We start from the raw sequence: 24,690 nt of genomic DNA on the forward strand, positions 1-24,690 counted from the left end.
GAACGTGAGGGTTTCATTCCCTCATTGGAAAATACATGTTCGCAAAGTAAACACATTGGGAGCTGTGCATTGGTAGGAGACGGTATGAAGCCATAGCTAAGATATTCAATAGAGTACTGTCTGCATTTTATCTTTTTTCGCGGCCATTTTGCTGATGTGATATGATTTTTGTTGTTTTATGATGCTAATATTTAGGGGGGGGGGGGGGGGGGTAGTGTCACGATATGGCGGCAAACGCTAGAGGGCTAGCTGGTGACATGACAAGACATCGTGCCGGGAGCGGACCGGAAGTCGTTGTAATTTTGAACAAACAGAGCTCTGTGTGGAGCAGCCTGGCTAGCCAGCTCTTCCATGTCGTAGCAGACATAGAAACGGGTATTATTTTCATAAACTGACCACTTAGTTTGAATCTGTCAGTGGAATTTGTCATATCAAAACATATCAAAATTTAACAAAGTGACACAGATTATTAACAGTCGCGATCCCAAAATTACTACGACTTCCGGTCCGCTCCCGGCTGCTTTTTGTAGGGTACGTTCGTAAATGCGCTCAGAGCGCTCCGAGCGTCCCCGTTCCACAGTCCAGAGGGCTGCGCTCTGAGCGCTCACAGCTGGGTGCTCTGGCGGAACAGACGGGTTTTCCGAGCGGACTGACCGTTCGTGCATTTACGAACGTACCCGTAATAACACTGCTGACAGCTGACCAATCGCAAGCAGAGTTGTGGTTTCCTATAGCAACAAAAGATGCTGACAGCTGCTTTTTGTACAGGAAAAGACGCTGTGGCCAGCGTTTTTCATGACAAAAAGACATTATGCGTGAACGCCCCCCAAGAACACCTCAACGCCCCCCTTTCAAAAATATTGCTTCCAGCGCCCCCCGATGTTCTCTGAACGCCCCCTGGGGGGTGGTACCGCCCCCGTTGAGAACCAGTGCTCTAGACCAACCATTTTTTGGAGCTGGAAGTGAACCGGATTCCGGAACTAAGAGGCGGCGCCTCTGCGGTGTGAACAGGAAAAAACTGTACTTTTCAGGCTCCAGCTCCGAGCCGGAGCTGACAACGCGTTGGTGTGAAAGGGGCATGAGAGATATTCACAGCTCCTTCCTTCCTGCAGCGGTCAGACTGTATAACCCTCATGGTCCCTGGTAGACCCCCACACATATAACAACAAAGACTATAACACCCCTTGTTGTGCAATACCAATTATGCACAATATATACTATGCCGTACATAGCTGTTGGATGTGTTACAGGATGTGTATTTTGTAAATTGTGTATCTTTAATATTTTGTATGCATGCTTGTTGGTTAACATTAAGCTGTCTTTGGCTCTTTTCTTGCTGTAACAAATGCAAATGTCCCCTCGGTGCGACGAATAAAGTTATTCTGATTTTGATTCTGATACTGATTGTTTGACTTAAGTTAAGTTGAGTTATTTTTCAATCGCCTCACGAAATATTTTTTACATTTCTTGTTTTTAATCAATTATTCAACCAAGTCCCATTGAGAATGAATCATCCAATGGAGCCCTGGTCAAGACATGGGCAACAGTATTTCCTAACAAACTACATGCAAACATTTGAACATGTAAAACAAACACACTGCTTTTACAAGGACACCCACATAAACTTTAAAAACAAACATGCAGTATCAGCTATATGCAAAGGACGAAAAGGGGAACAGACCAAAGATGGACTGATGAATTCATTGGAAGAGTCAGCAGGAGGTCAATGGAAGCCACAGAACTTTGAATATGTATATGTGATCCTTTCCTTTACCTCCGCTTCCTTATTTTGCTATTCGTGCTTCAGTGTAATGTGGCTCTTGGAGCTGATTTGGGAAAATACTGAATGTACTTTTCCAATTATCAGAGTACCTTGATAACAGAGGTATCCCAACTGTAGCTGTACGTAACAGGATGTGTGATTACCTAGAAGAGCGTCAGGACTGTTTGAGGCATATGATAGCTATGTGATTAACATGATGATCCAGCCTCTATGGAGAGAGACATATGACTGTCATGTTTATTGCTTACGTGGGTCTTAGCTAATCTGAACTAAGCATAGAATACTGCTTTAAACCAGTATACATGTATCTTGTGTCCGTGTAACTCCCTCTCTTGTATATCAGCATGTGAAGGACACTGTTCAGGAACTAGTTGTACCGAATGCTCTGTATGTAATGACTACTTCCATTCTTGAGAGGATAATAAATACATGGATCCTGATATTGAAGCTGAAGCCGGTGATGAGTGATATTTTTCTAACAAGTTGCATTGATGACCTTTTTGACCACACGGGTTGCGGTTGAATTTCCAAAAATTATCCTATCGTCTTTTCTAAACCACTATTCCTTAACTTCTCAGTTAAACATCATTGGGTTAAGAGAAAGAGAAAATGCAAAGGAGAATAAACCAGGACTCAGGAAAAGACAACTGCGGTGCAAAGAGAATCTGACTGTACTTAAATTAGGCTGTTAATGATTGGCCAGCGGATGTTATTGATGTGTGTCTGCCATGAGGAAGCAGTAGATTACTATAAGCGCATGTAGATACTTTGCGGTGATGATTTATAAACATGAAAAACAGTGAACAACATTATTACATAAAAAAATATACAACATTTTCTCCTTTCATTTCGAAAAGGGTGGTTGAGTGTATGCTAAACTAAAGGAAGCACTGAAGCTCTTTTCCTATCATCTAGAGCAGGGGTCGGCAGCCTTTTTGATTGTGATCATTGTGCAGACGATCGTGAATTGTCAACAGGAGGGTGGGGGGAGCCTCGCTGCGGGGAGGCAGTGTGTGTACCTCTTTCACCTGTCAGCGCAACTTAGGCTACATTATGCCGTTTAAATCAATTTAAATAATTGGTTTGAACGGCATAATAATAAGGATGACCGTCCATTCTGTGATTCTCCATCACACACAGATGGCCAGTCCGCCCCTGTGTAGCATATTATTTAGATGAGAGATGAGCAGATCGCCACTGGGCTTTCAACTAAATACACAGCCACGCAAAAACTGCGGCATTTGTACAGCTCCTTATAGGTACTGCAATTAGTGAAGTGCTTTCCTCCGTGGTGAAACGATCAGCACTGCACCACGGAGGAAAGCGGCAGAAAGTCGCCTGGAGTTACGGCCTGGAGTTACGGCCTGGCGTTACGGCCTGGAGTTACGGCCTGTCCACACGGCGGCGTGCGTTATCGCTTGCCGGCAGGGGGGGGCTGAAACTCGACCAACAACCAATCACATGAATCTCCCGCCCCGGACACACAAGCACGCGGTTTGAATGGCTAGAGCTTGTACTGGCATACGATTCGATTGGCTGACGCTTCCGCCGAAGCTTCAAAAGTTGAACATTGCTCAACTTTCGTCGACAGCAACGCGAGCAAATCTACGCTTCACTCCCACAATGCACTTCGGCGAAACGTGACGTCACCCCATTCAAAGTGAAAGGGAAGAAGCGTTGAAGCTTCAACGCACGCCGCCGTGTGGACGGGCCGTTAAAGAGAGCGGGGCTGCGTTGCATGCATGGCTTCCTTCTGCAGTTAACGGGGAGACGCGCTCTGGCGGCGGTCTCGTTCAGGATCCGAAAATACAATTTTAATATTTTGCACACTTATTCCTAGTGTGCCACTGGTTACGGTGCCGCCTGCCAATGGTGGCACGTGTGCCAGGGGTTGCCGACCCCTGATCTAGAGAATCTGAGTAGCTCTTATCACGCCTGACACTGAGGAACTTTTGAGTCATTTCACTCCGTTAGGAACCTTCCCGACCCAAGACCCAAGGAAGTGCGCCGGCCGTTGAAGGACATTTTCGTGGTGGCTGCATTGAAATACAGTTGTCATTTGGTTTTCCTGCTGTGTATCAACCATAGCCCATATTTCTCTATTTGTCTTTTCTTGTAAATGCATGTGCAAATGTAAGTAAATAAGCCTGATATAATAAACCGATATCCACTTTGCATTAGGTCGAAGAGTGCAGCTAACCAATGCATAATGTTAGTTAATGTTTAACCTAATGTATAATGTAAAAAGCTGCACATCTACAGTCTCAGTCCAAAAGAGAAGAGCAGGGAAGAGACAAGGATGGAATACGTTTGTCTGATCATCATCGCTCTTTCAGGCAAGAGTTTTAAATATTTTCATTTAAAATACTGCATCTTATCTATTAGCAAATGTTAGTACTTTGTATTTTGGTTTCCCTCTGACAATTACTTAAGTTGTTTAATTTACAGTTTAACTTTAATGTAATTTGGAGAAGTTGGTTCAGTAATTGATATTGAATCTAATCAAAGTGTCTGTGTCTCTGCAGGGCTGAGCGCTGTCTCCTCACATGCTGAACGTCAGTACCATTTTGTTTATGAAGCAAATACCATGTCTGAAGCCCAGAGATACTGCAGAGAGAAACACAATTATAACAATTTCTTGCTTTCAGTCAGCCTGGATAGGGCTGCACGATGACCGGGACAGGTAAGAATATAAACTTTAAATTAATATTAAACACATTTAAGGCTTCTGAAATACAATGCATTGATCTTTATCTAACTAACCTTTTTTCTTGTGACTCCTTGTAATGATTCAGATGTCTATGATTTTCACTAAAGTTCTCACATGGTTTCATTTAAAAGATAACGTAAAAGGAAATTATGTGTACACAATTTTTTGTAAACTTGTTTCAGAATTGTAGGTACGTTTTATATCTTATAGATCTGTGCTAAACAGAATAAGAACAATATAGAATCAATATCATTTGAATGAAGCTTTAACCTGTAACAGAATATACTCACATCGTTGTACTCGTGCTTTTACTCAAGTATCTGAATACTTCTTCCACTGATACTACTAAAGTTTCTTGCCAACATTCATGTGTTGAAAAACACCAGAACTACAAATGACAAAGTACACATTTGTGGGATTTAAATGTTATGTTTTATATTATAAAGGCATCAATACCACCAGAGATGTGGCATTGATGTCAGGCTGTATGTCGTGGTGCCTCTACTCAGCTTCTCTGGGGTCCATTTTCAGGGCCGAATGCAACATTTTGTCACAAGTTAGACACTTCTATTATTGTTTGTTTGGTGGCTCATCTAAACTCTCCTGTCATTTCAGATCCCGCCTTCCTCCAGGCCCTTGTAATCAGCTCACTTCCCTCACCTGGTCTCCCCAGCCCTTCCCCTCACCTGTTACTCATTCCCTCATCACTCCACAGTATTTATACCACCTCACTATCACTTGTCCTTTACCAGATTGTCTTGTCGTTTCCACCAAGCTCTCCAGTGAGTGTTGTTCTCTAGCCTAGATTTTTGTCCTGCCCGGTTTTTGATCCATGCCTGCCTGTTTACGGATCTCGAGTTCCTGCCTGCTCCCTGTCTGGTTCTGGTTGCCTGTCTGATGGATTTCCTGATTTTGACCCTGCCTGTCCCTGACCTGAATAAACTGAACATTGCTATACACTGGTTGTATCTGAGTCGTGCTATTGGGTTCTGATCTGTACCTGTGATCGTGACACATTTGTCCGCATTGACAGGTACATGACATGGACTGAGGCCCAGAGCTACTGCAGAGGACACCACACAGACCTGGCCAGTGTGAGAAACCCAGCGGAGAACCAGCAGTTATTTCACCTGTTACCTGGAGGGGGTTTGTATTGGATCGGCCTTTACAGAGACTCCTGGAAGTGGTCCGATGGAAGTAACTCCTCCTTCAAATGAACCTAACCTCAGAGCTTTAAAGGTTTGTGTGGCTGCAGCTTTCAACAACTCTGGAAAATGGGAGGACTTGGACTGTGGAGTGGAGAAACCATTCATTTGCTACAGCGAGTAAAGCAAGTGATGATATTGAGTCTGTTGAAAAAGAAGACACCATAAACGTTGTGACTGATGAAGTTTGTTTGTGTCTTTAGTAGGGATGCACCGAATATTCGGCCACCGAAAATGATCGGCCGAAAATGGTTAAAAAGGCCATTTCGGCTTTCGGCCGAAAGGGTTTTAGCACCGAAAAAATATCACCGAATGTCAGAGCACAGGGTTACGTTGATCATAATCCGCATATTTGTCCGGGTGTTTTGATTTCAAGTGGTGGAGTAATCCCGAAGTGGTGAAAGTCTTTGCAGTTACACCCCCTCGAAAAATGTCAGCTGAACACGTTTTACAAATCGTAATCCGCGCCTCTCTCTCTGATATTTTTAAATATCTCCAAGCGGCAGACATGTCGGCTGTGAGCTAGCCGCGAGCATGGTCGCGCGCCGTGCTTGTCGCCGCGTTTTGATTACGTCATCACAACAACACGTTACCAAACTTATAGGTGCATTTGTTGTTGTTGAAGGCCTGGCTGTTACAGTCTTTATTTACACTATTTTGTTGTAGGCCTACTGGCCTGGATGTTTATGCAGTTTTAAAGCACCTTGGCTTTGTTCTGAATGCACTTTGTTGTAGTTATCCTACAGAGAAAAGAAAATGCACTTGACTTGGAATTAATGTACTGTATGCATTCAAAAGTGCTGAAAAAATGTTTTATGGACCCATAATAGTGATTATTATTTAAGTTAAGTTTTGCCATAATCATGTCTTTTTCCATAATCAGGTAGCTGAACAACATTGGTAAAAAATGTATACAATATATATATATATATATATATATATATTTCTATCAATCATTTTCGGCCTTTCGGCATTCGGCCAACTGTTTCCTATTTTCGGTATCGGTTTCGGCCATGAATTTCCCATTCGGTGCACCCCTAGTTTTTAGATGTTGTGCCTGTTTCAATGCAAGTGATCAAGGTGAGGGTGGAGAAACCAAACGGTGTGGATCTGAACGACCCCGCTTTTCTGGATGCGATGTTGGTGGAGGTAAATCATGTTTTCTACTTTTATGCAAAAACATCACCAGAAAGGAAATTCACATGACATGAGAACAAGAGACGAAAGAGGTAGGAAATAAATATCTATTACAGAATAATTATTCAACGAAAGAAAATGCACTAAATTAATTTCAATATGAATGAAATGGACCAAGAGGAACATGAATGAAATTCTATATCCATTATACATTCAATACTTTGGCCACAAATAAGGACCCAAGCATTTAGGAAGAAGACGTGTAAATATGTGCAGAAGTAAATAGCAGAAACTTAGCCACATGCCACCAAATGCATTAGGAACATGTACAAATACTATTCCATAACCTGAGGTAAGCCTTTACACTGGAAGAAATAAGGGGAACAGCTACCATTTCAGATGAGTGAACTAAAGATACATCATCTGTTTTTATTGGAACCATAATGATCATGAGTTTTTGTGTCTCAGGCGAAAAAGAACCTAAGGGCCCAGGGATTGGACGACAACGTCCAACTGGCCTGGAGGAAGCAGCCGGATGGACAAGTCTTCCAGAAGGAGGAGAAGAAGAAGAGGGATGAGCTCTAAAGCTGAATTGCTGTGTGTGATTTTTATCAGAGAAAAGTGTATTTCTTTCCTCAAAGTCCTCGTGTTACAGAATTCAGCTGCAACAATGATCTGAATAATCAATTAGTTACGATCATTTTGATAGAAGATAGAGAATGTGATGCTTTTCCTTGTTATATATGGTTATGAATTTAATATGTTTAGGGTTTTTAATATTGAATGTGTTTGCTTGGCCGGTGGGAGATAATAATAAAATGTTTGGCTTTTTTTTTACTTTTGATCAAGACTAAATGAATAATAAAAAAATGACCTTTAATGAAATTTCATACAAAAATGTGTTTCTTTATTTGCATCCTAATTATTGTTTTTTTGTCTCACAATATCTTCAAATGAGTTATGTTGAAAACAGTAACAGGCCGTGCATTTCACACCTAGGCCTTCAGTAGCGTCTACCTGAATGAATCCACCTCCTAATAGCATTATTATGACGTCACGACTATAGAAACCATTAATATGATACATTAACGCAGTATAACAGGGCGCTGCGTCACAGACAGGTTTCTAATGTAGAGAATGAATGCCATTACTAAAGCAAGAACACCGAACAACACAATTCAACAAGCCTCCTTTCACTGCTGCGCCGCACATCATCTCTAGCAGAAGCAACAATATTTACTTCATAAAATCACAAGAAAATATCAACAATGTTAAATAAAAGTCATTATAGCCAGTACTCACCAATACGTTTGATTATTTGTACCCAAAAACCATCCTCCTTTCTTTCTGTCTGAAGAGTTCAGTTACTGTGTTGTTCAGATTACCTGAGTGTTTCAGTTCCAATAATAAGTCCTGTTCTAACGCCATGGAGGCTGATGCTGGAAGTCGAGTCAGTTCAGTCAACACAATACAAGCAGACATCTTGGTGTCAAAAATGGCCAAAATGGAAGTAAATCCATACCTGATTTACTGGTATGCTGCTTTCCTCACCAGTAGAGAGCAACTTGTGAAGGTTAACAAAACCCTATCATCTGCCATCACAACCAATGTAGGGGCCCCCCAGGGCTGCGTGAGTTCAGCTGTGCTCTTTACTCTCTACACTGATGATTGTCGTACCAACACACCAAATCAAGTCATCATTAAGTACTCTGATGACACTGCAATAATATCTGTGCTCAGTAACACAGACGACCCTGAGCTGCACCAACAGGCTGTAAATCAGGTGGTGGAGTGGACTGATAACAATGCTCTTGAGATCAACACCAAGAAAACTGAGGAAATCCTTTTTGGCTCACCATCTGACTCCCATCAAGTCCCCATGGTCATCCATACAGATGAAACCAAGCAGGGAGTTTCATATAAATACTTGGGTGTAATGATTGACCATCTGCTGTCATGGAAGGATCACATTGAATATCTGAGCAAAAGGACAAAACAAAGAATTTATTTTCTCCGCCGTCTTAGGTCTTTTGGGGCGAGCAAAGAACTTCTTCTGTTGTTCTTTACATCTGTGATCATGTCTATTCTGCAGTACTGCAATACTACCGGGTACAAGTGTTTGTCAGCAGCTTTAAAATCAAAACTGCTCCACCTGTTAAAAATCTGCTCAAAGATTGTTGGTCAACCTGTCAGAGACTCTATGACTCAGCCTATCATAACAACCTAGTGAGGCTGTCCAACCACATCATCTCTGACCCAAACCATGTTCTGAACAGTGAATATGAACTGCTGCCATCTAATCGGAGATACAGGGTCCCACCATTCAATAAAGTCAGACTGAAGCACTCCTTCGTGCATCAGTCAATCCTCACAGTAAACAGAGCTGATCCCAGATCAGATGCACGCTGAAGGCTCTTGAGCATGTTTTCTCTCACTGATTGTGCTGTTACGTTAAATGTGTGTTGTTTGTGTTTCATGTATTGTGTCTGGATACCTGTCTGTTGATGTTGGACATGGAGTTGCTGTGATGCAAGTCAAATTTCAGACCTGATCTGACAAATAAAGTATTATCGTATCGTATTTCTGTCAAAACACATTGTGGAATATAGGAATGAACAGAGTCCTGCTTCTGACACTGCTCAGTTCTCTTTATACATGAACCTTCCTAAGAACAAGCCTTTGCCGTGAAAGTAAAATCCCTTTGAGCAAAGCGTTTGAAACAGGTATCCAGACACAAAGAAAATAAAGTTTATGTAACATTAAAGCTGGAATACCCAAAGTATGAAGCTGGAAGTCAGTGCAATAATTCTTACACCGGTTTTGTGATCTTTTAAATGTATTGGCTTGTAAGCTGTAAAAGTGTCTCATTATATGAAATGATCAGTGTTGCTTCAGACTTTTTGTATTGTTTTTGTTTATGGGCATGGATTTGGTTTTCCTGCTGTGTATCACCAGTCCTACGCCCACACTACTCTATTGGTCTTTCCATGTAAATACATGTGCAAATGTAACTAAATAAGCCTGATGTAAAAAAGCTGTCCGTTCCATATCCACTTTGCATTTTACCTAATGTATAATGTCAACAGCTGCACATTTCCAGTCTCATTCCAAAAGAGAGGAACAGGGAAGAGGCAAGGATGGAAAAAGCTCTTCTGATCATCATCGCTCTTTCAGGTAATTATTATTTGTATTTAAAATATGTTATCCCATTAGCAATTTGTCGTACTTTGTATTTTGGTTTCCCACTGACAATTACTTAAGTTATTTAATTTACAGTTTAACTTTAATGTAATTTGGAGAAGTTGTTTCAGTAATTGATATTGAATAATCAAAGTGTCTGTGTCTCTGCAGGGCTGAGCGCTGTCTCCTCACAGGCTGAACGTCAGTACCATTTTGTTTCTGAAGCAAAGACCATGCCTGAAGCCCAGAGATACTGCAGAGAGAAACACACAGACCTGGCCACTGTAGACAGCATGGAGGTTGTGGAGCTCCTGAACAACATGGCAGGCCAATACAAACAAGTGAGGTCACTTTTCTCTGTCTTTCGATTCAAATGAATTACATTTCTTTGAGAGTTAAATTTAAAAAGGAGAGATTATTAGAGAAAGCTAAACCTGTTTTAAAGTCCTATGGGAACCTGAGTATTAAAACAGAGTTGAAAATGTTTGAAGCCAAAGCTATAGCATCAAACCCTGTAATAAAGTGGAAGAGGTTCAGAGTAACAAGGCTGTAAATGAATGCTGACTTGAGGGGATTCCCTTTAGATCACCACGTACCAAGGCTGGTCTCATGAAGGCAAAACAAACCTTCTCTTTATTAAACATACACATTTTCTCAAGCAGCAGCTTTAAAAGCTTCAACAGGGTGTAATAATTATAACAATGTCTTGCTTTCAGTCAGCCTGGATAGGGCTGCACGATGACCGGGACACCTGGAAGTGGTCGATGTCAGACCCAAGCTTCTACGGACCGGGGGAGACGGAGTTCAGACTATGGGGGACTGGACAACCAGACAACGGGCAAAATGAACAATGCACATTTTTTTATTCTGGTGGAACAGGAACATGGCAAGATCTGGCTTGTAATTACCCAGCCAAGGTGGTCTGCTTTGATGTCACAGGTAAGAATATAAACTTGAAATTAATATAACACATTTAAAATCATATCTTAAGCTTCTGAAATACAATGCATTTGTCTTTATCTAACTAGCGGTTCACAACCTTTTTTCTTTGTGACTCTTTTTCTTTTGTTAGCAGTTCCACTAAAGACATTTCCCTTTTCACTAAAATTCTCACATGGTTTCATTTAAAAGATAACGTAAAAGGAAATGATGTATATACCCTTTTTTGCAAACTTGTTTTAGAATTGTAGGTACGTTTTACATCTTATAGATCTTTTCTAAACAGAATAAGAACAATATAGAATCAATATCATTTGAATGAAGCTTTAACCTGTAACACAGTATATTCACATCGTTGTACTCCTGCTTTTACTAAAAGATCTGAATACTTCTTCCACTGATACTACTAAAGTTTCTTGCCAACATTCATGTGTTGAAAAACCCCAGAACTACAAATTACAAAGTACAAATGTGTGGGATTTAAATGTAATATTTTATATTATAAAGGCATCAATTCCACCAGAGATGTGGCATTGATGTCAGGCTGTATGTTGTGGTGCCTCTACTCAGCTTCTCTGGGGTCCATTTTCAGGGCCGAATGCTACATTTGTCCTCACTGAGAGCAAAATGACATGGACTGAGGCCCAGAGCTACTGCAGAGAAAACCACACAGACCTGGCCAGTGTGAGAAACCAGACAGAGCACCAGCAGATTGATGAGATGTTACCTGGAGGGGATTATTATTGGATCGGCCTTTACAGAGACTCCTGGAAGTGGTCCGATGGAAGTAGCTCCTCCTTCAAGTACTGGGCAGCAAATAAACCTGACCTCAGAGCTTTAAAGGTTTGTGTGGCTGCAGCTTTCCACAACTCTGGAAAATGGGAGGACTTGGACTGTGGAGTGAAGAAACCATTCATTTGCTACGGACGTGAGTAAAATTCACAGCTACGTCAAAGCAAGTGATGATAATGAGTCTGCTGAAAAAGAAGACACCATAAACGTTGTGACTGATGAAGTTTGTTTGTGTTTCTAGCTGTTGTGACTGTTTCAATGCAAGTGATCAAGGTGAGGGTGGAGAAACCAAACGGTGTGGATCTGAACGACCCCGCTTTTCTGGATGCGATGTTGGTGGAGGTAAATCATGTTTTCTACTTTTATGCAAAATCATCACCAGAAAGGAAATTCACATGACATGAGAACAAGAGACGAAAGAGGTAGGAAACAAATAAATAACTATTAAAGAATAATGAATTCAATTAAAGAAAATGCAGTAAATTAATTTCAATACGAATGAAATGGACCAAGAGGAACATGAATGAAATTCTATATCCATTATACATTCAATACTTTGGCCACAAATAACAGGACCCAAGCATTTAGGAAGAAGACGTGTAAATATGTGCAGAAGTAAATAGCAGAAACTTAGCCACATGCCACCAAATGCATTAGGAACATGTACAAATACTATTCCATAACCTGAGGTAAGCCTTTACACTGGAAGAAATAAGGGGAACAGCCACCATTTCAGATGAGTGAACTAAAGATACATCATCTGTTTTTATTGGAACCATAATGATCATGAGTTTTTGTGTCTCAGGCGAAAAAGAACCTAAGGGCCCAGGGATTGGACGACAACGTCCAACTGGCCTGGAGGAAGCAGCCGGATGGACAAGTCTTCCAGAAGGAGGAGGAGGAGGAGAAGAAGAGGGAGGAGCTCTAAAGCTGAATTGCTGTGTGTGATTTTTATCAGAGAAAAGTGTATTTCTTTCCTCAAAGTCCTCGTGTTACAGAATTCAGCTGCAACAATGATCTGAATAATCAATTAGTTACGATCATTTTGATAGAAGATAGAAAATGTGATGCTTTTCCTTGTTATATATGGTTATGAATTTAATATGTTTAGGGTTTTTACTATTGAATGTGTTTGCTTGGCCGGTGGGAGATAATAATACAATGTTTGGCTTTTGTTGACTTTTGATTAAGATTAAATTACCAATAAAAAAAATGACCTTTAATGAAATTTCATACAAAAATATGTTTCTTTATTTACATCCTAATTATTGTTTTTTTTGTCTCACAATATCTTCAAATGAGTTATGTTGAAAACAGTAACAGGCCGTGCATTTCACACCTAGGCCTTCAGTAGCGTCTACCTGAATGAATCCACCTCCTAATAGCATTATTATGACGTCACGACTATAGAAACCATTAATATGATACATTAACGCAGTATAACAGGGCGCTGCGTCACAGACAGGTTTCTAATGTAGAGAATGAATGCCATTACTAAAGCAAGAACACCGAACAACACAATTCAACAAGCCTCCTTTCACTGCTGCGCCGCACATCATCCCTAGCAGAAGCAACAATATTTACTTCATAAAATGACAAGAAAATATCAACAATGTTTAATAAAAGTCATTATAGCCAGTACTCACCAATACGTTTGATTATTTGTACCCAAAAACCATCCTCCTTTCTTTCTGTCTGAAGAGTTCAGTTACTGTGTTGTTCAGATTACCTGAGTGTTTCAGTTCCAATAATAAGTCCTGTTCTAACGCCATGGAGGCCGTGACAATAAAATCCCTTTGAGCAGCTAAAACAAAGCGTTTGAAACAGGTATCCAGACACAAAGAAAAATAAAGTTTGTTTAACATTAAAGCATGTACAAATGCTTTACTAGATTACCCAAAGTATAAAGCTGGAAGTTTGTGGTATTTTGTAGGTATGCAAGTAGGTAGAAAGTATGAGCCGTAGGCACGTGTGCTATCCTTTCCTCCTTTATTCTTCTTTATCAAACTTCCACCTTCAGGCATCCTATATCAACTCTCTGTCCTACAGCGCCCTCTGGCTACAGTAACAGGACACAACATTTCCCCCTTTCTTGAAGGAATAACCTCCTACTGTGTGTAACTCAGTCAAATGAAATATTGTAGTTAACACAGCATCCTGTAACTCAAGACAATGAAATCAACATATTAAACCATAAAGTATTACTGGTTCTTAGTGCAAGACTTGAATGTAAACTCAGATGACTCTTATAACATAGTATCTAAGTAATAGTGGCGAGCCGGCAGGGCTCTAAGATATTCTACAAAATAATATTTAAAAACATTAAAAATATATATTTTCTTTTAAATATTAAAAAAAATGTTTAGTTATATTTTTCAGTAGTTTTACCAAAAGAACTCAGAGGTCAGAGGGCCTAGGTATACAAGTCACGGCTCGCCACTGGGTTCCAGCATCTCAAAAGTGAATATTTTCTGGATTTCTTATTCTTTCATGATGTATTCAACTTTAAACATTTAAAGCCAAAACAATCATTTGGAAAAGGAAAAAAGACCAACAATAAAAAACACAATTTGAGCAGTAAATAGGTACATTTTGGCATTCAAGACTTTATTCACAAACTAAAACCAATCACTGTATCCAGGTCAGTGGTGACTGTACAGGTGTGTTAGGTCAGGATTAACTGGCTGTACATCGTGTGTGGTCGCTTCACCGTGAACCCTTTATTGGTCCATTCATCCCTCCATCCTCCAATCAAAGTGCTCAGCAGTTTGTCCTTCAGTGTGTGTGTGTGTGTGTGTGTGTGTGTGTGTGTGTGTGTGTGTGTGTGTGTGTGTGTGTGTGTGTGTGTGTGTGTGTGTGTGTGTGTGTGTGTGTGTGTGTGTGTGTGTGTGTGTGTGTGAGTCCATTTCAGAACCAGGACTCTGATCTGAAGTTTATCAGCTGGTCCAGAACGGTTTCTAGTGCGCGTCTTTAGAAAACACACCTAAACATTTACAAATACATTCAAAACACAACCAGGAGGTTTTTTTTCCTAGATAGTTGTTAGACAGCAAATAGCACCGCAGAGCAAATACTATGGTCATTTGGGGTTCAAATAAAAGAAAATCTCTATAGACAGCAGACTGGCTGCACTCACACAGGAAGTAGAAATCACCCGGAAACACTTTTACACTGTTAGAAGGAAAATAACATCACGAACATTTCTATAGCGACGTGTGTTTCCTGTTCCTTAGATTAACATGTGGTCAAAATAGGATTTGATATATGATCTAAGACATAATAAATGTTTATCTTTGTATCCAAATCAAAGAGTCGCTGCTTTCTTTGTAGCGTGGAAACTCAGTGATCAAATAGACAGAAGTTCATTACATATGAGCGAAACAGACCAGATGCGGTACAGAAAAGGTTCAAAACACACTACTGTTTTCATGAATGTATTAACACTTGCACACCTACATTTATTAAAGTAGTAAAGGATTATTTAATCCCTAAAGTCACATGTTTTGTGTATTTAGTCAAATTTTCATCATTCGTACCCAAACAATTACCCTTCACACCTTAATGCGTGCCCTTAACTCAATAAACACATTATACCAACAGAAGTATCACCTTAAACTGACTAATGTTTATTAAATACAACATCATGGTCGACTCTTGTCCACACAGAAAGTACTTATCAAGGTAACTCCAGAATAATCCTGCATGACATTCAGTAATAGCAGTATTTAAATTACTGACCACATGATTCGGTAACTTCATCGGCCAATCAGTAAAGCCGCTTCAGATCACATGCTGATACCAAACTCCAACTAAATTGTATTCCCCAGTGCACCTTTTATCTACCTGCAGAAAACTGCTGTGTTTTTATGTCACCCAGTTATAAAAAGACTATACAGAATCTGACACACCGTCTCTGCTGAAAGGCATTCTGGGAACTGTAGTCACAAACAGAGGCAGCAGTAAGCAAGACAGAGTGGCACAGAAATAATACAACATTTAACCACATGATGGAAAGGAAGTTAGGATGTAACAGTGTAAGAGAGTCTGAGCGGTGATGTGAACGCTGACAAACATTTTTATTTTCAAGTTTTTAACATCAAGAGGATTAAATCCCATCTCAAATCACCAGATCTGTGCAAAAATCGAAATCTTAAATCTTATGTTCACTTCTTGTGTGAATCCAGTCGTGTTTTTCTATGGTTATATTTCACATTTTATAAGTTACAGGTCGTAATTTTGAACTCCGGATGTGACAGCAAATGACAACTCTGAAGTAAAAACCAGCTGAAAGGAAGTGAATGAGGAGGAAGGAAGTGATTGGACGGTAATGTTTGAAGGGTAATATGGGTAAAAACAAGCTCTCGATGACATCACAATGTAGTCCTTTTTTTGTAAGTCCCGAGACATCAACAGATCTTTCAAAGTACTTCATCCTATTTTATTATTATAATTTTTTTTAAATCCTTGTTTGTTCCTTCGATTTTTAATCCCAAATGTTCCCGTCGTCGTTTTTCTTCAGGGCTGCCCTGTTGCATCATGGGTACTGTAGTCAGTCACCGGGTTAACACAACTGGAGCTCTGTCGTCAGTTAGGTCGCCGGTCACCATGGTGACACGGTAACACTCAAATTAGTGGAAGAAAAATAAAGAAATACAAAATAAAAGAGAGGACATCAGCAGAGAGGTCTCAGTGTTCGACGTGGAAGTGTTTCTGCTTCAGTCTGAGAGTTTAGTAACCATAACAACAAGACTGGTCCTTTAATGTCTTTAAAGACGGTGAGAATCACTAAATATGGACATGTCAAACAAATATGGCCGCTGGGAGGTGATCTGACAAGGAGGAGGAAGATGGGAGTCTTATAAACTCTTTTTCATACGTAAATGACAGATTTGACTGTTGGACTCAGCAGAGATGAATTATACTCGTGTTAGTCAAATTTTTTTTGACTGAATTAAGAGGAGGGCCTTTGGGAACATACATTTAAGTTAGTAAGTTAGTTAACTAATATTTGTCAAAGAGGCGCTCTGGAAACAGAAAACCTCAGTCATTTGAGCCACAGAGAGCAAAGAAAAGCCCAATTATTGTGGAGAAGAAATATGTGATGTTCATGTTTTAAGTCTATATAGTGGACACTTGGCTGAAGTGCACAAAACATGTGTTGTCTTCATTTTGTTTAGCAAACGAGCTGACAGGAGGTTTTTAAGACCTTTCACTCTTAACTTGAGTCCTTCAATTGTATTTTTCAAAAAACGAGTGTGACCTTTTAACATGTTTCCAATATAAATAAACTAGTATCAAGGATTTTCCAGAAACACGTACCTATATCTTGAATGAATAAAGAAATCTCTGCACTGGAATGAAAAACCCATTTTGCTGCCATATTTCTTTCTGCTACTTTGAAGAACATACGCCTCAAAGGAATGAAATGGCCTCATAAGGGGAACAATGTTGCTAACTTGCTAGTGGAGAATATTTACAAATGTCACAATCGAGATGTCCTCCTCTCCTCCTCTCCTCCTTGTCTCCCTTCTCCTCCTCCCCCTTTAGCAGCCTCCTCAGAGGAGTAAAAGGAGGAAGAGGAGGAAGGATCAGCTGATGAAGAGAGCTTCATCCCAGCAAGTCCCTGAGCAGCAGGGTGGGAGGGCAGAGTGATGTCACAGAGAAGGCAGAAGCTGATTGGCTGACAGGTGAGATGTAGGCGTGGTTGTTGACTTAAGGTGTTGCCTCGACGACCACGCCCTGCTCCGACCAATCAGGAGGCTCAGCCCTTCCAGCCGTCCCAGATAGGACCTCTGCATCGACACAGGAAGGTGTTAGGTTGTATCGACGTAAAGTGTGTGTGTGTGTGTGTGTGTGTGTGTGTGTGTGTGTGTGTGTGTGTGTGTGTGTGTGTGTGTGTGTGTGTGTGTGTGTGTGTGTGTGTGTGTGTGTGTGTGTGTGTGTGTGTGTGTGTGTGTGTGTGTGTGTGTTACACTCAGCAGACAGACAATTGAGTTACGAGCATGCAAGTAAGCAAGGAGCAACAACCTCCACACATGCAGAACATTTATTTTTAACCTTTATGGCACTGAATCATGTTTCCTCTTTATTATTTTCAATGGAAAGTCACATGTTTCTTCCATAGATCTAACTAACTAAGATAAGGAGTTGTTTGCTCATCTACATTAGGGAACTATACATGTCTATACATTTAGTAGTTATTACCACCCATAGGTCATGTGGATAAGAAGAGACTTCACTGTGTTTATTGTATCCGGTTTTATCTGTAAATGAACCTCTACAAATATACTGTATAAGACGATAACAATGTATTTATTAACTTATTATAGCCCTGCAGCAAGACAGACAGACAGACAGACAGACAGACAGACAGACAGACAGACAGACAGACAGACACACATACACACACACACACACACACACACACACACACAAAACACAAAACGTAGTTACTAACTTACGTAACTTTCAAGATAAACTTCATTATTCAAATTAAATAAAAATTCAATGGCTTAATACTAATTTTTAACATCGGAGAATATCAGAAGACTTCAATATAAAGTATGAATAAGGAGGAATGATTCATAAGGATACAGTATTGTTACCTCTATTGCAAAGAAGTTGGATCAGGAGGAGACGGATTAGACTTGAAGTTCATTGAATCAGGAATACAATTATGGGTTAAGATAAGAAATAAAGTAATAGGATCAGACTGAAAGTAAATAATGTAGACAAAAGCTACAGGCTAGTTTATCCTATAGATCAGTGTTTCTCAACCTTGTTACACCAAGTACCACCTGAGAAAATAATTGGCTCTCCAAGTACCACCATATGACCAATGTTAAAATTCTCTCTCTCTCTCTCTCTTTCTCTCTCTCTCTCTCTCCACAAGTGAGAATATAAAGAACAAAATAATAACTTATTCTCACACAACAAATGTCAACTGTACACACATGTCATTTCCTGGACCTATACCAAAGTTTGAATGTAGGCCTCCTGCAACAACCTACATCGTAACAGAAAATGTCCTATTGGGAATTCAGTTCCACAATAATAATGAAGCCTCCAGGAGCAGATGAGCCTAAGGGCTAATAGCTCATCTTCAGTCTGCTGATGTTTGCTATTGCCATTTCTGTGGTGGCAAAGTAAAAAAGAAAAGAAAAAAGATAACAAAAAAGATAACAATTAAGGACAAGTGTGTGCTTTTTCAGCGTTTGACCTCGGTCACAGCCTTCTCTCCTTTATTTGAGCAAATGCCTTCTTCCTGAGTCACAAGTTTGAGAAACCGGCTCGAGATACACTTTTTGTTATATTCCATGGAATGCTCTTAACATCCCGATAGCAATGAATATCTAAGTGCTTTGACAAAAAATCCATAAAAAAATGTCATCTGTGGAAGGCTCTGTAAGGAAGTGGCATATTTTTTCCGGTTGTGTATTTTCAAATTCTAGCTGGTTTCTCCAAAATTACCTACCCCACCTTTGAATAAAGACATAAAAAATTAATACAAAAAAAAAAAAAAATGTTATATGTCTGATTCCTCCACGTACCACTAGCGGGAGCTGGCGTACCACCAGTGGTACGCGTACCACAGGTTGAGAACCACTGCAGTATAGATTATGCTACACCCAGGGCCGGCTCTAGACAATTTGCTGCCCTAGGCGAGATTTTAGCTGCCCCCCCCCCCCCCCCCCCCCCAGCCAGAGAATCGTACAATAGAAAAGATAAAGATAAATAGAGTATCCAAGGAATACACAATAGAATGGGGGATGGACGTCACATCCTCTAGGGGGGTCCGGTGGTATGCCCCCCCCCGGGAAGAAATGTTTGAACATTTTAAAGAAAAATGCTTCAATCTGGTGCACTTTGAGCACACATTACTAGAGACTAGATCTAGGGGGTACAACTCTAAACACCCATATGACAAATATCGGTTTACATTTTAATAATCAAATAAGTATGTGAACATAACCAATAACCTACCATAGCCAATAACAAATAAATGTAACTTATTTTATTTTTGTTTTTATTTTACATTTAACATTTATTTATTCATGCATATTTTTTTATCCCTCCAGTTTTAAACGATATTTTTTGGTTTACTGTCCTATAGTGTTCATTGAAATGATTTCCAACCTGTTTATCCCAATATTTATAAAGGACTGCCTTGGAGATATGTGTTTTTTTTCCTTGTACGATGTGAGGGTCTAAGGATAGAGGGTGTCATTTTTCACACTGATATTCTGAACAATCTGCGCTGTATTAGCTGTAAAGTGTCTCTACTGTAGGCTATTTTTATTATATGTACAGCACTTTGGCTCGACCAAAAATCTTTTATAAATGTGCTATATAAATAAAACTTGATTTGATTTGATTTGATTACATAAATTGTGATCAAACCGTTTGAGACCCACTGAGATAACTTAGACTAAAGTTAACTAAACCCTCTGAGAGTCCTTTACCTCACTGAGCCTCTCAGTCTGACAGGAGAGCTCTCCCTCCACATTATTGGAGAAACATCTTCTTCTTATATCCGTTAGAGCAGCTAGCACCAGATTCTAATAACAACAGCGCCGGTACCGGTGCGCCCTCCCGAAGGACCGCGGCTCATGCTGCCGTTGCCATGACATCGAAGAACAGTTCTTGTTGTTGGTGTAGGTGTTGTGGTTGTGAACGTACCTGAGGGACACAAGTGTGGCTTGATATTGAATAAGAAAAAAGTTTATAAACGCTGTGAGAATGGGTCTGCGGAGAGCATTTCTCCGCAATCCCAACTCGTCTTTTACCAACCAGGGAGCTCTATGCAACTCAATGGGACTCCCTGTTAGTTGAACATTTACGCTAAAGGTCCTGGTGTGTGAGGAGCTCCGCGGATTGGTCCATTTTGGTTCCCGGAAGAAACAAATTGAAAAAGAGAAATCTCCAACGAGGCGTTCTGGGGCAGCATAGACAGGTCTTTTCTGTGTTAGAGTTTTACTCGCTACAGGGTGTACTTTGAGGGTTTTTGACTCTGCAGACCGTTTACATGCAGAAAAAAAATAACCGGAAAAGCATGACATGGGACCTTTAAATCAGACTTTAGTTACACCTGGACTAAATTCACCAGCTACCCTGCAGTATACAAAGTCGTTAAAACTAGCTGCACCTTTACCAGTTGTGACTAAAATTTATAATAATTATAATCAAAAAATATCATATATATTATTCTGAAATGGGACAATCTTCATAATGAGTACTTTTACTTTTGGTACTTAAAGTTTATTTTGATGCCAATACTTTTCTACTTTTACTTGGTGTGACATTTTGATTGCAGGACTTTTACTTGTCACTGAGTATTCCTACACTCTAATACTTTTACTTTTACTTCAGTACAATAACTAAGTACTTATTCCTCCTCTGTAGGTAACATGCTAATCCAGTAAACCTGGTATCACTAATACTAGTTCTGCTGTTGCTCCTTCTGCTTTCATGACTAAAAACTTCTCCTCATACGTCCTTTATTACGGCAAATACTACAACTAACTGAAATGCTAATTCAGAAGTGCATTTTACATGTTTTATCTGTTGTATGATTTTGCATATCATGGCCGACTGACCTCAATTACATGAATTTGGAATATGAACAAAAGTCCAGAGAAAACTTGAGGTACTTGGATTTTCTCAGTCACTCAGAAAAGCTGGAAGCCTGAAAATGCCTTTTAGGAAAGGGCCACCCACACTCCTGAATGACCTTTCTATGGCCAAACAAAGGGTTCTTGGACGCAGGAAAATGTTTTTAAAGATGCAAACCATGCATCCAGTGGATTAAAAATCCATGACCTGCTGACTCATAGCAGGATGAGTGAATATTCCAACTTTCTTTGGAAACCAGGAAGCCACTGGCCAGCCAACATCATGGAGAGCAGCATTCCATTGGACGGCACACAAGTCAAAGGGGACTCTGCTTGCCAAGGATTAACCAAATCCTATATCTACAAACTGGATCCATGTGTGGATGATAAAACAGTAGTGATATGTTGATGGCTCTCTTTTTTGGGGAACTTGAAAGCCTGTCACTTACAATTAGGGGCCGGTGTAAGAGCCATTTAGATGAGAGTTCATGTTTGGGTTTCGGGCTGTCACAATTGGGTGTTATTCACTGTGTGTGCCATAAGGTGTCGCTGTCCGATTCCCTGTGGCACAGGTATTTAAGGTTTGTTTTGTCATCTGATTGAGTGTGTCTGACCCTGGAAGGGCAAATGGTTTTTGACCGCAGTACCGCGAGTTTGTTATGGAATGGATAATTGCAGTGGCGGCTGGTGGAAATTATTTTGGTGGGGCTATTGTAATGGTGAATAAACCACACGGGGAACATTTTGAGAAATGACCCCTTAAATTATGACTTCTGGTGATGTTAGAGATATGAGAAGACTGATCAATACCTCCATAATCTTCAGTGTGGTTAGCTATGAATCTTCCAAAACTAAAAACCTTGTCCTGGACATAGTTTCTACAGCATAAACTGTGCAACAGTACAGTAAGCCCACACAAACTGCAGAACACCGGGGCTTTGGGAACACTCAAAATTACTTAAAATTATTGAATTCCCATTTAACCTGTTAAGGAGCTTTTTTCCCCCCATTTGTTTTTCACGAAACTGTGTCTCAGGGCTTCTTAAAATGTAATAAACTATTAATGTGTCCTGCTCATTTAACGGGAAGAAACTCAGCTAACTGATGATATGAACCATGTTTACCGAAACAAAACACAAGTCTCACAAGAAGCGTCTAAATGAGCCCTGAGCGAAAAAATGCTAATGCACTCTAGGTATAAATCAATCGATATACTTATCGGATATGCACAAACAAGCTTAGCTAACAAGCTGAGATTCCATAGATTCTAGAAATAAGTATCATCACTGAGCGATTAGAACTCGCGACAGGGGAAGAAAATATAGACATCACACGACATAGCTTTAGGTAGCAAAACACGGAGATATGCTCACCTGTTGCTGTTATTCTGATCAAAAACGAGAAACGTGGCTGAAGGTTAATCCATAGGTTAATCCAATGTGTCTGTCATTTTGAAAAAAGTATTGATAATCCATAATTCAATTTTTATGTCAAAAACAGAGTTTTCATTAGCTGCTAATGATAGCTTCCAGAGTGAATGACAGCTTCCTGTTTTGTCTCCTTGGATACGAGTCCAAACAACTCACAGACTGCACCGGGCGCTGACGTAGGCGCCCTGTGACCATCAGATTTGACGAGGCTGATTGGCTGAAATTATGTTTTGGTGGCATAGTTTAAAGATAGCAACTAGTAGCTGCTAGTGGCTGCTGCTGCACTGGTTGAGGGCTCCTCTCTTAGCGCCCAGACGACGAGAGAGAGAGGGTTATGATACACGGGCAAGGCCAGAAAGGAAATATGTGACTTATCAGTAACTTTAGACACCGTAACACAATTGTAAACGATATTTTATTGTAGATTATACATTTTACTGATACCAATTATATCATATTTACCTTGTTCATTAAAAAAATAATTTGAGGTGGGGCGGCGCCCCTAGCGCCCCTATGGGCCCGCCGCCACTGGATATAGGTCTATCAAGTGTTGTGTGTACCAAGAAGAACTAAATAAATGCAACGGCCTCCCAAGAAGAGCTCGCCTCTCTCCAGTCATTTCAATAAAGGGGGTTATTGAACCTGAAGCTTGTTGCTTCTGCCCTGGGAGGCAACAGAGAGTCATCCCCCTGTTTCCTCGACTACGGACTGGGAGCCGACAGGAAAGTTCAACAATATTATACATTTATTGCTGAAACAAGTAGTCATTTGCTTTTGATGATACATTTTAAGTAGTTTTTAGGTTACATTTTTACTAAAAAGTATGTTATAGTAACACACTTTATTTAAAGTGCACTTTTCACACAAGAGATGTAGCCTATTTTACAAAAAGAAAATGCAATAAATTCAAAAAAGGTATGTAGAATATCAAATTAGAAAATAAAACCTGGTAAGATGATAGGTAATAGGTAGATGTAATGAAAGCATGTTGTTGCATCAAGGTATGTGCTGGTTGGTAAAACACGTCATGTATTACCTGCCCTTCATCAGCCTGAAGGTGGACGAGCTGTGTCCAGAGTCCTACAGGGTTAACTCCCCCGACCAGATCCGACTGCTGGCCATCGCCGACAACTTCCAGCGTCAGTATTCACTCCTGTATCCCGACCGATCCTCTGCTGCTCTGCCCGGTCAACGAATGTGGAGTCAGGGTAAAACTAAAAAGGCTAAATCCACTTAAGGCCCTGTGTCCACATAGCTCCTTCTTCTGAGCTGTTTTGCTTTAAAACATCATATTTACAGTAAAGGGACTGTTAACAGTTAACTGGGAATATGCATTTTCCTAATTCTAAAAACGAAATGTTATTCAAGATTCAAGGTGTTATTGTCATGGCCCTATTAGCTACAGTGTAGATATGGCAATGAAACACTTAAGTCAAAGACTCCTCCAACAGTGCAACATGAATATATATAGGACATAGAACAAATAAAACAGATGGAATAGTGCAAGACAATGTTTTGAGATGTGCAAGTAAATACAGAAACATAATTTATGTTATCCTTTCAATGCAGGTATTTTACTAATTCCATGCAGTATTTTGACAGTGTTTTCCCTCATCCAAAGAGAACAGGTGTATTGTCAGGTTTAGCCTCGGGGTTGTTCTATTGTTGAGCTGCTCCGGCCTTTCTAACTATATGCAAACACATAATGACTTGATCTTTATCTGATAACTGTTGGCACCAAACATGCGTGACAGCAGTCTGCTCATTCACATGCCATTATTTATGAAACTATGGACTTATAAAAAACATAGAAGACATTAAAACAACTATTAAGCAATACTTCAACGTACAAATACTCAGTAACCAGTAAAAGTCCTGCATTTAACATCATTTTGATACAAGA

General features: G+C 40.1%; 1 protein-coding gene and 2 long non-coding RNA genes across 3 annotated transcripts; 2 read left to right on the forward strand and 1 right to left on the reverse strand.

Moving 5' to 3' along the window:
• The first annotated feature begins 1,017 nt into the window (after positions 1-1,017).
• Positions 1,018-7,921, forward strand: LOC307038289. Its single transcript, XR_013807940.1, has 3 exons — positions 1,018-4,466; positions 5,109-6,847; positions 7,304-7,921. It is a non-coding gene; the product is annotated as an uncharacterized lncRNA (long non-coding RNA).
• Positions 7,922-8,304: 383 nt separating this feature from the next.
• LOC307035307 (C-type mannose receptor 2-like) lies at positions 8,305-12,910 on the forward strand. Its single transcript, XM_079674448.1, has 6 exons — positions 8,305-10,009; positions 10,187-10,356; positions 10,732-10,954; positions 11,547-11,882; positions 11,988-12,088; positions 12,552-12,910. The coding sequence occupies exons 1-6, from the start codon at positions 9,973-9,975 to the stop codon at positions 12,672-12,674; spliced, it is 990 nt and encodes a 329-aa protein (XP_079530574.1). The 5' UTR covers positions 8,305-9,972; the 3' UTR covers positions 12,675-12,910.
• Positions 10,712-13,638, reverse strand: LOC307035308. Its single transcript, XR_013807063.1, has 3 exons — positions 13,393-13,638; positions 11,682-11,847; positions 10,712-10,834 (listed from the first exon to the last, which is right to left on the reverse strand). It is a non-coding gene; the product is annotated as an uncharacterized lncRNA (long non-coding RNA).
• Positions 13,639-24,690: the final 11,052 nt, after the last annotated feature.

This window comes from Notothenia rossii (assembly GCF_949606895.1).
Source record: "Notothenia rossii genome assembly, chromosome: 4".
NCBI classification, from domain to species: domain Eukaryota; kingdom Metazoa; phylum Chordata; class Actinopteri; order Perciformes; family Nototheniidae; genus Notothenia; species Notothenia rossii.

What these genes read in the sequence shown, in the direction of transcription:
- LOC307035307 (XM_079674448.1), top strand. Translation starts at nt 9,973, where the DNA reads ATGGAAAAAGCTCTTCTGATCATCATCGCTCTTTCAG. An exon ending in GGTCTGCTTTGATGTCACAG is followed by an intron (nt 10,955 to 11,546) that starts GTAAGAATATAA and finishes GTCCATTTTCAG; the next exon opens with GGCCGAATGCTACATTTGTC. An exon ending in ACCATTCATTTGCTACGGAC is followed by an intron (nt 11,883 to 11,987) that starts GTGAGTAAAATT and finishes TTGTGTTTCTAG; the next exon opens with CTGTTGTGACTGTTTCAATG.